General features: G+C 45.3%; 1 protein-coding gene across 3 annotated transcripts in view; it reads left to right on the top strand.

Moving 5' to 3' along the window:
* NPR1 (natriuretic peptide receptor 1) overlaps window positions 1–15,556 on the top strand; it is a 288,426-nt gene that overhangs the window by 124,457 nt on the left and 148,413 nt on the right. For all 3 annotated transcript variants that reach the window (XM_069768091.1, XM_069768105.1, XM_069768098.1), the window contains exons 2-4: window positions 12,729–12,928; window positions 13,535–13,645; window positions 14,189–14,324. In XM_069768091.1, the coding sequence (XP_069624192.1) occupies window positions 12,729–12,928; window positions 13,535–13,645; window positions 14,189–14,324 (447 nt within the window). The remainder of the gene's footprint in view (window positions 1–12,728; window positions 12,929–13,534; window positions 13,646–14,188; window positions 14,325–15,556) is intronic.

Consider the following 15,556-nt stretch of genomic DNA (forward strand, 5'->3'; position numbering starts at 1 on the left):
TTGCCTGTAGGACATTATTGCAAGAGAGCTTGGCTGAGTAGATTACACAAGAAGGAAAACACACAGCAAGTCAGCAGGATCTAGGAGCAACATGGCAGATGTGACAACCTACATGGTGAGCTGCAGCATGTGCTACATGTTCACAGATCGACCAGAAGAAGAATCCAATTTCACCTGTCAGAAGTGTAGACTAGTGGCCCTTTTAGAAGAAAAGGTGCGGGGTCTGGAAGAAAGAATAGCAACTTTGAAACTCATCAAAGAGAATGAAGACTTTCTAGACAGAACAGAAGCATCTCTACTGGTCACAGAAGGTGCAAAAAGTGTCAGAGAACCTCCAAAAGCAGATGAGTGGAAGCATGTGACCAAAAGAAGCAAGAAGACCATGGAGAAATCACCAACCACACAACTGAAGAACCGATATCAAATCTTTGTAGAGGATGAAGATGGCACACCTAAGGATGAAGCAATACCAGCAAGCAAAAAAGAAAAGGGCACACAGCAACAAGTGACAGCAAAAAGTACAGCCAAGAAGCAACGAAGAGTGGTGGTGGTGGGAGACTCACTACTGAGAGGCACCGAAGCAGCCATCTGCAGACCGGACATAACTGCAAGAGAAGTATGCTGCCTTCCAGGTGCGATGATCAAGGATGTGACCGATAGGATACCAAAGCTCTTCAGCTCCAAGGACGTCCACCCATTTCTTCTGATACATGTTGGCACCAATGACACGGCAAGGAAGGACCTACCGACAATCTGCAAGGACTTTGAAGAGTTGGGGAAGAAAGTAAAGGAACTGGATGCACAGGTAGTTTTTTCTTCTATCCTTCCAGTAGACGGGCATGGCACCAGGAGATGGAACAGGATCCTTGATGCAAACAACTGGCTAAGACGATGGTGCAGACAACAAGGATTTGGATTCCTGGACCACGGTGTGAATTACTGGTATGATGGACTCCTCGCCAGAGACGGACTACACCTCAACAAACCTGGGAAACACACATTCGCCAGAAGACTACACTCATCAGGAGGGCGTTAAACTAGAAGAAGAGGGGACGGGAAGAAAAACATTAGACTCGAACAAAGACGACCCAGGAAAACATACTCAGAAGGGAGGTAAGAACATTTCTAAAACAATCCACAGTGAGGAGATTGGAACAAAACAAAATCCTCTAAACTGCATGCTCGCAAACGCCAGAAGCCTGACAAACAAGATGGAAGAACTAGAAGCAGAAATATCTACAGGTAACTTTGACATAGTGGGAATAACCGAGACATGGTTAGATGAAAGCTATGACTGGGCAGTTAACTTACAGGGTTACAGTCTGTTTAGAAAGGATCGTAAAAATCGGAGAGGAGGAGGGGTTTGTCTCTATGTAAAGTCTTGTCTAAAGTCCACTTTAAGGGAGGATATTAGCGAAGGGAATGAGGATGTCGAGTCCATATGGGTTGAAATTCATGGAGGGAAAAATGGTAACAAAATTCTCATTGGGGTCTGTTACAAACCCCCAAATATAACAGAAAGCATGGAAAGTCTACTTCTAAAGCAGATAGATGAAGCTGCAACCCATAATGAGGTCCTGGTTATGGGGGACTTTAACTACCCGGATATTAACTGGGAAACAGAAACCTGTGAAACCCATAAAGGCAACAGGTTTCTGCTAATAACCAAGAAAAATTATCTTTCACAATTGGTGCAGAATCCAACCAGAGGAGCAGCACTTTTAGACCTAATACTATCTAATAGACCTGACAGAATAACAAATCTGCAGGTGGTTGGGCATTTAGGAAATAGCGACCACAATATTGTGCAGTTTCACCTGTCTTTCACTAGGGGGACTTGTCAGGGAGTCACAAAAACATTGAACTTTAGGAAGGCAAAGTTTGAACAGCTTAGAGATGCCCTTAATCTGGTAGACTGGGACAATATCCTCAGAAATGAGAATACAGATAATAAATGGGAAATGTTTAAGAACATCCTAAATAGGCAGTGTAAGCGGTTTATACCTTGTGGGAATAAAAGGACTAGAAATAGGAAAAACCCAATGTGGCTAAACAAAGAAGTAAGACAGGCAATTAACAGTAAAAAGAAAGCATTTGCACTACTAAAGCAGGATGGCACCATTGAAGCTCTAAAAAACTATAGGGAGAAAAATACTTTATCTAAAAAACTAATTAAAGCTGCCAAAAAGGAAACAGAGAAGCACATTGCTAAGGAGAGTAAAACTAATCCCAAACTGTTCTTCAACTATATCAATAGTAAAAGAATAAAAACTGAAAATGTAGGCCCCTTAAAAAATAGTGAGGAAAGAATGGTTGTAGATGACGAGGAAAAAGCTAACATATTAAACACCTTCTTCTCCACGGTATTCACGGTGGAAAATGAAATGCTAGGTGAAATCCCAAGAAACAATGAAAACCCTATATTAAGGGTCACCAATCTAACCCAAGAAGAGGTGCGAAACCGGCTAAATAAGATTAAAATAGATAAATCTCCGGGTCCGGATGGCATACACCCACGAGTACTAAGAGAACTAAGTAATGTAATAGATAAACCATTATTTCTTATTTTTAGTGACTCTATAGCGACAGGGTCTGTTCCGCAGGACTGGCGCATAGCAAATGTGGTGCCAATATTCAAAAAGGGCTCTAAAAGTGAACCTGGAAATTATAGGCCAGTAAGTCTAACCTCTATTGTTGGTAAAATATTTGAAGGGTTTCTGAGGGATGTTATTCTGGATTATCTCAATGAGAATAACTGTTTAACTCCATATCAGCATGGGTTTATGAGAAATCGCTCCTGTCAAACCAATCTAATCAGTTTTTATGAAGAGGTAAGCTATAGACTGGACCACGGTGAGTCATTGGACGTGGTATATCTCGATTTTTCCAAAGCGTTTGATACCATGCCGCACAAGAGGTTGGTACACAAAATGAGAATGCTTGGTCTGGGGGAAAATGTGTGTAAATGGGTTAGTAACTGGCTTAGTGATAGAAAGCAGAGGGTGGTTATAAATGGTATAGTCTCTAACTGGGTCGCTGTGACCAGTGGGGTACCGCAGGGGTCAGTATTGGGACCTGTTCTCTTCAACATATTCATTAATGATCTGGTAGAAGGTTTACACAGTAAAATATCGATATTTGCAGATGATACAAAACTATGTAAAGCAGTTAATACAAGAGAAGATAGTATTCTGCTACAGATGGATCTGGATAAGTTGGAAACTTGGGCTGAAAGGTGGCAGATGAGGTTTAACAATGATAAATGTAAGGTTATACACATGGGAAGAGGGAATCAATATCACCATTACACACTGAACGGGAAACCACTGGGTAAATCTGACAGGGAGAAGGACTTGGGGATCCTAGTTAATGATAAACTTACCTGGAGCAGCCAGTGCCAGGCAGCAGCTGCCAAGGCAAACAGGATCATGGGGTGCATTAAAAGAGGTCTGGATACACATGATGAGAGCATTATACTGCCTCTGTACAAATCCCTAGTTAGACCGCACATGGAGTACTGTGTCCAGTTTTGGGCACCGGTGCTCAGGAAGGATATAATGGAACTAGAGAGAGTACAAAGGAGGGCAACAAAATTAATAAAGGGGATGGGAGAACTACAATACCCAGATAGATTAGCGAAATTAGGATTATTTAGTCTAGAAAAAAGACGACTGAGGGGCGATCTAATAACCATGTATAAGTATATAAGGGGACAATACAAATATCTCGCTGAGGATCTGTTTATACCAAGGAAGGTGACGGGCACAAGGGGACATTCTTTGCGTCTGGAGGAGAGAAGGTTTTTCCACCAACATAGAAGAGGATTCTTTACTGTTAGGGCAGTGAGAATCTGGAATTGCTTGCCTGAGGAGGTGGTGATGGCGAACTCAGTCGAGGGGTTCAAGAGAGGCCTGGATGTCTTCCTGGAGCAGAACAATATTGTATCATACAATTATTAGGTTCTGTAGAAGGACGTAGATCTGGGTATTTATTATGATGGAATATAGGCTGAACTGGATGGACAAATGTCTTTTTTCGGCCTTACTAACTATGTTACTATGTTACTATGTTACTATGCAGTCTTCTCTTTATGGTAGATTTGTATATTGATACGCCTACCTCCTAGAGAGTGTTTTTCACTTGGTTGGCTGTTGTGAAGGGGTTTCTCTTCACCATGGAAATTATTCTGCGATCATCCACCACTGTTGTCTTCCGTGGGTACCCAGGGCTTTTTGCATTGATGAGTTCACCAGTGCTTTCTTTCCTTCTCAGGATGTACCAAACTGTAGATTTTGCCACTCCTAATATTGTAGCAGTTTCTCGGATGGGTTTTTTCTGCTTTCGCAGCTTAAGGATGGCTTGTTTCACCTGCATGGAGAGCTCCTTTGACTGCATGTTTACTTCACAGCAAAACCTCCCAAATGCAAGCCCAACACCTCAAATCAACTCCAGGTCTTTTATCTGCTTAATTGAGAATGACATAATGAAAGGATTGCCCACACCTGTCCATGAAATAGCCTTGGAGTCAATTGTCCAATTACTTTTGGTACCTTTAAAAACAGGGTGGCACATGTTAAGCTGAAACTCCTAAACCCTTCATCCAATTTTAATGTGGATACCCTCAAATGAAGGGGATGGGAGAACTACAATACCCAGATAGATTAGCGAAATTAGGATTATTTAGTCTAGAAAAAAGACGACTGAGGGGCGATCTAATAACCATGTATAAGTATATAAGGGGACAATACAAATATCTCGCTGAGGATCTGTTTATACCAAGGAAGGTGACGGGCACAAGGGGGCATTCTTTGCGTCTGGAGGAGAGAAGGTTTTTCCACCAACATAGAAGAGGATTCTTTACTGTTAGGGCAGTGAGAATCTGGAATTGCTTGCCTGAGGAGGTGGTGATGGCGAACTCAGTCGAGGGGTTCAAGAGAGGCCTGGATGTCTTCCTGGAGCAGAACAATATTGTATCATACAATTATTAGGTTCTGTAGAAGGACGTAGATCTGGGGATTTATTATGATGGAATATAGGCTGAACTGGATGGACAAATGTCTTTTTTCGGCCTTACTAACTATGTTACTATGTTATACCTGATTTTAAATGCCAGCAATGCCAGTGCTGAGGAGCCTATGGACTGTACTTTGCAAATGGACTTACAACGGCTGGGAACAAGTGATCCCAATCTGCGCATGCAGCTTATTCTACAGCACCAACAGGCTGAGAGAGAGGCTGCAGAACGCCGGGACCAGGAGGAGAGAGAGGCTGCAGAACGCTGGGACCGACAGGCTGAGAGAGGCTGCAGAACGCCGAGAGGACAGAGCTTTCCAGTTTCAGATGGCTCAAATAGAGCGGGTTATCAGTCCTCAGATAACCCCCTCCCAGGACATAAATCCAAGGAGTCACAGAAAAAAGCAGAGATGTTTTACCTGCTGAAGCCTCCAACTGAATGCACCAGCAGGGCGCAGCGGACCCGATAAATGATGGCAAACACACAGGTGCAAAAAATACCGATGAAACAACCACTTTCAATCCAGTGTTGGCTGTTTGGCATTAGTGCACAAAAAGATAAGAGATACTAGTCTGTATATGGCATAATTCAGACACGCAATGCAAGGCAATTGTTTCATCGGTATTTTTTGCACCTGTGTGTTTGCCATCATTTATCGGGTCCGCGGCGCCCTGCTGGTGCATTCAGTTGGAGGCTTCAGCAGGTAAAACATTTCTGCTTTTTTCTGTGACTTTTTTGAATTTTTTGGAGGATTTGTAAGTCCTCTTTTTGTGTCGGTGAGCTTTCATAAATCCAAGGAGACCACGTCTGGAAAACTTCCCTGTGATGGAGAAGGATACGGACTTAGATACTTTCCTTTGGGCGTTTGAAAAAACCTGCAGGCAATACTACCTACCCCGTGAGCAGTGGACACAGTATCTAACCCCAGGGTTGAGAGGCAAAGCCCTGGAAGTTTTTGCTGGCCTCCCACCAGAGCTAAATGGGAACTATGAGGCTATAAATAAGGCCCTGATCAGGAAATACAACCTAACACCAGAAGTGTATCGGAGAAAGTTCCGGAACCTACAACGTGGATCAACTGACAGCTATGCAGATGTTGTGAGCACCTTGAGGACCACGTTCCACCAATGAATCAGGGGACTTTCTGTTAACAGTTTTGAGGACTTAACGGATATTATGGTCAAGGATCAATTTCTTTGCATGTGCCCCACGGATGTACGACAATTTGTGTGTGATCGAGAGCCACAAACTGTGGATCAGGCTGCAAGGATTGCGGACTGCTATGTGGCTAACAGGATGCCTGAGGTGCGTAAGCCATCGGGATTAAGCTGGAAGGGAGGTAAGCCAAATGGGGACCCTTCTCCCTCTGCCGGCCGATCACCAGTGCTGTCCAAGCAGACCTTCTATGGGGCCCCGGGGAATCGTCATTCTCTCCAGTGCTTCTCCTGCAACAAAGTGGGACATGTTAGCGCTGTCTGCCCTGATAGGGAGAAACGCTCAACCACAACCACAAAGCCGTCTGTGTCCCCACCATCTGTCCTCTTTGTGGCCGGCTAATGAGAACTGGCAATCTGTCACTGTTGGCAATAAAGTCTGTTGTGAATTCTGTGGTCAAGCTCCTTCCTGTGGTCATGAGTGGTACTTCGGCTGGTTCTGTCTATGAGCTTCCTCTGGTAGATGTGAGTGGGGCTGCGGTTTCTGAGTTTCCTTCCTCAGGTGACGAGGTTAAGTCGTTAGGTGCTGCTCTATTTAACTCCACCTAGTTTTTTGTTCCTGGCCTCCAGTCAATGTTCCAGTATTGGTCTTGCTTTCTCCTGGATCGTTCTTGTGGCCTGTCTGCCCTGCATAAGCTAAGTTTTGCTTGTGTTACTTTTGTTTCCTATTTTTTCTGTCCAGCTTGCTATATTGGTTTTTCTTGCTTGCTGGAAGCTCTGAGACGCAGAGGGAGCACCTCCGTACCGTTAGTCGGTGCGGAGGGTCTTTTTGCCCCCTCTGCGTGGTTGTTTGTAGGTTTTTGTGTTGACCGCAAAGCTATCTTTCCTATCCTCGGTCTATTCAGTAAGTCGGGCCTCACTTTGCTAAAATCTATTTCATATCTGTGTTTGTATTTTCATCTTAACTCACAGTCATTATATGTGGGGGGCTGCCTTTTCCTTTGGGGAATTTCTCTGAGGCAAGGTAGGCTTATTTTTCTGTCTTCAGGGCTAGCTAGTTTCTCAGGCTGTGCCGAGTTACATAGGGAGCGTTAGGCGCAATCCATGGATACCTCTAGTGTGGTATGATAGTGTTAGGGATTGCGGTCAGCAGAGTTCCCACGTCTCAGAGCTCGTCCTATGTTAGTAACTATCAGGTCACTTTGTGTGCTCTTAACCACTAGGTCCATTGTGGTTCTGAATCACCTGTTCCTAACAAAAGTCACCATTGGTCTCAGGAACACTGGGGCAGAGGAGACCCTGGTGCGTCCAGCCATGATAACCCCTGCCGATATCATACCAGGAATGACTATGTCTATAACCGTGATTGGAGGGGTCAGCCCTGCCGTGCCCATGGCCTGTGTGTACCTGAACTGGGGAGCAGGGAAAGGATTGAGAGAAGTGGGAGTATCAGAAGCTATTCCCACCAATGTGTTGCTAGGCACGGACCTGGGGAGGATGCTGTCCCACTATGTTCCTCCCTTGCAAGTAAATGCTACAGAGAAGGTGGAAGCAAGTGACCCACCTGAGATCCCATGTGAGGAGGGAAAATGTCCCAATGCACAGGACTATACATTTGTGGCAGCTGTGACCCGGAGTCAGGCTGCGGCTCAGACTCAGCTCCAGAGATTAGAGGATGAGTCTCAGCCAGAACTGACAGGACAGGAGGCCCATACTGTGGCAGGCCCACCAAGGTCCCTGATAACAGACACTGAAGACTCAGCTTCAGACCGGCACCTGGCAGTCACACTAGGCCAGGGCCTGCAAGCTGACAGTCAGAGCTTCCAGGAGGCCCTGCGAACAGATGTCAGTCTGGAAGAGCTCAGATGTCTTGGAGACCAACCCCCTGCTGCTTCTGGCAAAGAGAAAATATACTGGGACCAGGGCAGACTGTATAAAGAGACTCTCCTCACGGATACTACAGAATCTTGAGACTATGAAAAGCGGCTGGTCGTTCCTAAAGGTACCGTCACACTGAGCAACCTTTGAACGAGAACGATAGTGATCCGTGACGTTGCAGCGTCCTGGATAGCGATCTCGTTGTGTTTGACACGCAGCAGCGATCAGGATCCTGCTGTGAAATCGCTGGTCGGAGCTAGAAGGCCAGAACTTTATTTTGTCGTCAGGTCACCCGCTGTCATCTCTGGATCGGCGTGTGTGACGCCGCTCCAGCGATGAGTCCCTGGGTAACCAGGGTAAACATCGGGTTACTAAGCGCAGGGCCGCGCTTAGTTACCCGATATTTACCCTGGTTACCATTGTAAAAGTTAAAAAAAAAAACACTACATACTCACATTCCGGTGTCTGTCACGTCCCTCGCCGTCGGCTTCCCGCACTGACTGAGCGCCGGCCGTAAAGCACAGCGGTCACATCACCGCTGTGCTCTGCTTTACGGCCGGCGCTCACACAGTCAGTGCGGGAACCTGACGGCGAGGGACGTGACAGACACCGGAATGTAAGTATGTACTGTTTTTTTTTTAACTTTTACAATGGTAACCAGGGTAAACATCGGGTTACTAAGCGCGGCCCTGCGCTTAATAACCCGATGTTTACCCTGGTTACCCGGGGACTTCGGCATCGTTGGTCCAGCGACCACACAAGGACTTTCCAACGATCACGGCCAGGTCGTATCGCTGGTCGTGATCGTTGGAAAGTTGATCAGTGTGAAGGTACCTTTATCTATTTAGGGAACAATTACTGAGAAATGCCCATGAAATTCTTTTGGCCGGACACCTTGGAATACAAAAGACTAAAGCTCGCCTGACACACAACTTCTATTGGCCCAAGATGGGGACAGATATTGCCAATAACTGTCGATCATGTGTAGTTTGTCAGAGAGTTGGAAAGTCCGGGAATATACAGAAAGCTCCATTGATTCCACTGCCTGTGATCGATGAGCCTTTCCAGAGAGTTGTTGTGGATATCATAGGGCCACTTGCAATTTCTAGCAGCTCTGGCAAAAAGTACATCCTCACAGTGCTGGACTATGCTACATGATACCCGGAAGCTGTGGCACTGTCCTCCATCCGAGCAGACAAAGTGGCGGATGCTTTACTGACTGTGTCCTCTCTTGTGGGTTTCCCCAGGGAAATATTAACCAATCAGGGAACCCAGTTCATGTCCGATCTGATGGAAAGCCTTTGCGAAAAAATACAAGTACAGCATTTTGTAGCCAGTGCCTATCATCCCCAAACCAACGGACTCTGCGAGCGTTTTACTAGAACATTAAAGCAAATGCTCAAAATGCTGGTGGAGACTGAAGGGAGAGACTGGGAGTGGTACCTCCCCAATCTGTTGTTTGCATACAAAGAGGTACCCTGGGCGTCTACAGGATTCTCCCCCTTTGAACTGGTTTATGGTAGGAGGGTCAGGGGGCCACTTGATTTGATTAAGGACTGTTGGGAGGGCGACCCCAGAACTACTGGTGTCTCAGTGGTCGAATATCTACTGCAGCTCAGAGAGAGACTGCAAAAACTGAGCAACCTGCCCCATGAGAACATGACGCAGGCCCAAATAAACCAGAAGGTCTGGTATGACCTTAATGCCAGATTGAGAGCCTACGAGGAGGGACAGAAGGTTTGGTTGTTGGTCTCTGTGTTACAGAATAAATTACAGGCCACATTGGAGGGACCATACACTGTACACAAGCGGCTAAATGATGTTAATTATGTGGTGACACTAGATGAGCATGCAAAGCGACAGAAAGGTTTCATGTAAATATGTTGAAGGCTCATCATGACAGGGAGTACTGTGTCTTACCAGTCTGTAGCCTGCCTGAAGAGGGAGAGGCTGATCTGTTACTAGATGTGGGGGCTGGGACTCAGTATATGGAGTCCCTGGAGTCAGCAGAGTTTCCCCTGAAGCAGAGGTCTGAGCTGATGGGGGCGCTCAGTGAGTTCACCAAAGTCTTCACAGGGCAGCCTGGGAGGATGCAGCTCACCATGTGGACACTGGCACTAATCCCCCAGTACGGCAGTCTGCATATTGTGTGTCAGCAGAGGTGAAGACACACATGAGGAAACAGGTAGAGGAGATGCTGAACAGGTGATACAAAAATCCTGTGAAAAAAGTGCCTGGGCCTCGCCTGTGGTTCTTGTCCCAAAAAAGGACCGTACTACCCGGTTCTGTGTAGACTACAGGAAATTAAATGTACTGACTACATGTGAGGTCTACCCCATGCCGAGGATAGACGAGCTGTTAGAGCAGCTAGCTAAAGCATCGTACCTCACCATCATGGACCTAAGTAGGGGATACTGGCAGGTACCCCTGACCAGAGAAGCTCAGAAGAGGTCTGCCTTTATAACGACATTCGGGCTGTTTGAGTTTCTGATGATGCCATTTGGTATGAAAAATGCCCCTGCCACCTTCCAGAAGTTGGTCAATCACTTATTGGAAGGATGTGATGATTCTGCCATTGCTTATCTTGATGATATAGCCATTTTTAGTGATTCTTGAGAGGAACACCTCATACATCTTTCGCAGGTGTTGCAAATGCTTAAAATTGCAGGTCTTACTGTTAAGCCAGGGAAGTGTAGGTAGCCATGCATGAAGTACAATAACTCGGACAGCGGGGGTGGGGGGGGGGGGGGAGTTCTTTTAACCAACAAGGGAAGGAACACTCAATTCTGTACCTAAGCAGGAAACTCCTGCCCAGAGAAGTGACTTATGCCACCACTGAAAAGGAATGTTTGGCAATTGTGTGGGCTCTGCAGAAGCTGCAACCATACCTCTATGGGCACAACTTCACCATGATCACAGATCATAACCCATTGAGTTGGGGGTAACGGGAAATTGCTTAGATGGAGTCTGATATTACAGCAATACGATTTCACAATTCAGCATAAGAAGGGAGTCAATCATGGCAATGCTGATGGCCTATCTTGCCAAGGTGGGGCGGAACCAGATCCGTGCTCGGGAGCTTACCTGTAAGTCAACCCCCACGCACATTCATAAGGAGGGAGGTGTAGTGATCTCAGGATCCCATATTTAGTACTGTCATATGTTGCATATTTTAGCACATTTCCTGTACCACAGTATATTTTTTCATGTGCAGCTCTATTAGCTATTTAGGCCTTATTTGTGTTATCATGTTTTTTGCACTTTATTAATATGCTGTCCATATAGGTCACTGAGATACATATCTGTATGTGTTCCTGTTTTCCCCCTTTCACCTTGTGCACAGGCACTTGCCATATTATAGGCATTGTTCTAAGTGTTTTTAGATGTTTTTAAAATGATCTATCCTGTATTTGCACCTTAATAAAGCTGTGTTGTTTTTTTGTACAAATCCATGCTGTTTGGTTATCTCCTTTTTGTATGGCCTCTGCTTTTTCTTGTTTTTGTGCTGTAAGTCAACCCCCACGCACATTCATAAGGAGGGAGGTGTAGTGAAATATGTGTATATCTGTAAATATATATGTGCAGTGGACTATGTATAGATTTATTGTGTCACTGGCAATAATGAAACATCTGTCTTGAAAAGCTGCAAGTCTCACCCAGGTGTTAATATTTATTTTCCTGAGACAAGTAGACTTCTGTATCCAATGTCACCAGGGGGTCCTGCTGGAAGCCAAGAAGAAAGGTTACATTTGACACCTCCTAGGTCTTGGAAGAGATATGTTAATTACGGCCTGATAGTATCTCTGTGAGAACTTTAACACAAAGGATCTCAAGAGAAAATAATATATTAATTGGGGGCGCGGCCGTGGTCCAATAAAAAAAAACAAGCAATTATGATATTAACCTGAGGGGCTGGTCTACAAACCTGATCTCCAGACTAAAGCTATAAATTAGGGCTTGATACAGAGAAACCTATTCATATGTGAGGGCAGCCTGAGATGCTGATGTGTTCCACCAACTCCATTCACCCTCCTCAAGGAGCAGAAAGCAAACTACCAGTTACATGATTTCTGTAAGTTTCTCCTGTTTATTTTTATACTGTTTTGCATAAGTTGTATGTCTTTTTATCATATTTTTAAACCTTTTATTACTGTAAGCACTGAACCTTTTTGTATTATAGTGTAAAGCTTTAACATTTTGAACCTTGAATGTTTTAAAAGATTCCATAGCCTAAGGTATGTGAGCCTTATGAGTGGTAGACATTATTAATATTAATATTTCCAGAACTCATCGCCCGTGTGTTCGATGAGTGGTGGCAGCGTGTATGAGCGGGTGTGTGGCCTGGGTCAGTGTGTGATTTATGCTTCCATTACCGCATAGGACAGAGGTTGAATGCTGGACTGAGAGTGGAGAGATAGATTAACCCCTGCAGGCACAACCCAAGTCACGTGCTGAGAGCAGGCACGTGACGATTTAGTTACACCACGGAGTAGGGATCCATGACACTTTATGACACTTACGGTAAATCCAATTTGCATAATAATTTGGAACACGGTGTATAATTCCGCCCTCTATATGCACAGTATATTCAGCTCATTGAATCACTCATGTACTATCGGTTAGGTAAGTATTTCTGGTTTGGGGATATTAATTGAGCTGCAGTTTCTTTTTTTCCTCCTCAGTCGTCTACATTTGCTGCTCTCCAGATACGTTTCGCCAGCTGATGATTCAGGTGTATGACCAAGGCTTGTGCTCCGGTGACTATGTCTTCTTCTATGTTGATATCTTTGGTGCCAGCCTCCAGGGCACCAAATACCCAGACGTGAAGAGGCCATGGTACAGAGGAGACACAGATGACGATAAAGCCCAGAAAGCATTTCAGGTACAGTCGTTTCTCTCCCACGTACTATAACTGTGATCTCATTAAGTTAAGTTACAGCAGGAATGAATCCATTTACCAGGGTTGAGAAAAATTCAGACATGAGTGTTACAATGTGGCCAGGTATTAAGAAGGAGCTACTATATGGAATATGTCCCCATGGACCACACAGCAGAGACATGACGTCCCCTACTGCAAAGGGTGCTGTCTGAAATGACAGCTGACAGGAAGAGGTCAGCAACTCTGTCAGTCTGCAAGGAAGGTGTTAAGTAGTGGGGGCGGGGGTCCATAAAGTCAGAAAAGGGGTTAATGCCAGGGTTAACCACACCAACCTGTAGTCTGAGTGCCCAATAAATGAGATAGGAAGGAGCTGACACATGGTACATATTGACACACTACTGTATATATTTGTTGAGGGAGCTAATAAATAACATGGAGTGTTTGCACTGCCAATCCTGGATCGTGACTACAGATAAGCATGAAGGAGAGTCAGTAGATTTACTGACCAACGAGGGGAATGCCCATCGATCGGATATCGGTCACTATTGGTCTGGATTAGAGCTTCTATTAGAGTGTAATGGTGGATGATCCATTGTGTCTCCTGGTCAGGCTGTCATGATTATCACAATCAAAGAGCCTGACAACTCGGAGTATCAGGACTTCCTGCATGACCTGAGGAGCTACGCTCGCAGATTCAACTACACCGTGGAGAGCACTCTGGTGAGTGGGGCTTAGGGAATGGTAGAGCATGGAGAGCACTCTAGTGAGTGGGGCTCAGGGGAAGGTACAGCATGGAGAGAACTCTGGTGGGTGGGGCTCTGGGGAAGGTAGAGCATGGAGAGCACTCTGGTGAGTGGGGCTAAGGGGAAGGTAGAGCGGTCTTTATGTGACCATACCGCAATTAGCTGGCACTGATCCACTCTACTTATTATCCAGGGGTGGTGATGTCTTCATTCTCCTGCTTACAGATTAGCGATAGGCAATTTACCACTTGGGTCTGATAGGCGATTAATTGTGTATGTCAGCAGGAAATGTTTCATTACCGGCTCGTAGGCAAAAGACAAAGAGATTAGATTTAGGACACGGTGCAGCGTTAGTGCTGAGCGTCTGGGCTGTAATGAGCAAGGATGAGGGGATTGTGTGTGACACTGGATGCGTGCAGGTGCTCTGAAATGATTGGGAGTGTGAGCATGCAAGGACAATGTGTGAAGAAGTGCGTGTTCCCCAATGTGTACTCATGACATGTCTGTGTGCTGTTTACAGATGAACACCGTGGCAGCTGCCTTCTACGATTCGGTCATGCTTTACGCTCAGGCGGTAAATGATACCCGGGCAAAGGGATACAGTATGAAGAACGCCTCTGCCATCACCAAACATATGTGGAATAGAACCTACTATGGTAAGTCCATGTCACCAAGGTGTCCCAACCATGTGGCTCAATCTTCTCAAGTCCTACTTTCTGGCATACTTACCAACTTTCCTGAACACACAAGACAGGCAAACATTCAGCGCTTTCTCAGCCACACCAAGCCCCGCTATATAGCAGCTGTAAATGGTGCAGGATACTATGTGGAGGATATCCTACTCTGTAGAGGACAGTGTGAGAACTGGATCATGAGGAACTGGAGGTGCTAATAACATGATCTGCCAAACTTTCACATTGAAGATGAATGAGAGTGGTGTCAGCTGAGAGGGTCCAAAAATGGTCAATTGTCTCCTGCTCAATTAATGTAGAAAGACCATTGATCCGATCATGGTTACCTGCGGACAATGGCTATTAAGCCACATCAGCCATACTTCATGATGAGGTCTGCATGCATTCAACTCTTTCGTTCTCGATCCTTTTGTAATTACTCCAGATTTGGAGTCAGTGACGCTTTCAGCATGATTGGTTGTTGCACAAGTTGAGTCTCAAGAATAATGTCAAGCCATACAATGCTGGGATGAAGCTGATTAAAGTGTGAGCAGCTCAGTCTCCAGCACTAAGGTGTTTGCTTGCATCTATTCATGCTTGCAATGCGGCTCTTAAAAGAAGGAAATCAATAGCTGGATAAGGATTTCACTGCTGAGCAAATTTAGTGTCCCATTAAGTAGACAGCCCCATAAAACAGTATGACGTAGTGGAGGGTTCCTGAATGTACAGGAAGCAGCTGTGGCTCGGCCTTCACGCCCTCTCCATGTAACATGGGCCAAGAGGACTCCTCAAAGCACAGCTCCTAACTGCTACATCTGATCTACCTCCTACACGGGGACTTTGAACATAGTAGGACCTCCGACTTTACCTTTCCTCTGTCAGCTGTCTGCTGTACAGCTCCTCATCTCCATTGGAAAATATTAGGGAAGGAAGGATTTGGCATTTTGAATCTTTACATGGCCAATCCTGATGATGATCGTCCGATACCATTGAAAAATAACCTATCCTACAACATGACTCACTTCATATCTGTCTTTTCACTTCCCAGATCATTTCCCCCTTTCCATTCCTGACTAATGTAGTAGTCCTAGCATCTTTGATTTGTCTTGGGCTCCTGCGCGTTGATGTCTGTGGTGCCAGAATGTAATCCCACAGGGGCAAGGTTCTCTCCCTCTCTACCTGTGTATCGTAAGTCAAAAATGAAGTAAAAAACAAAA

The sequence above is a fragment of the Ranitomeya imitator genome, chromosome 1, assembly GCF_032444005.1.
Source record: "Ranitomeya imitator isolate aRanImi1 chromosome 1, aRanImi1.pri, whole genome shotgun sequence".
NCBI lineage: Eukaryota > Metazoa > Chordata > Amphibia > Anura > Dendrobatidae > Ranitomeya > Ranitomeya imitator.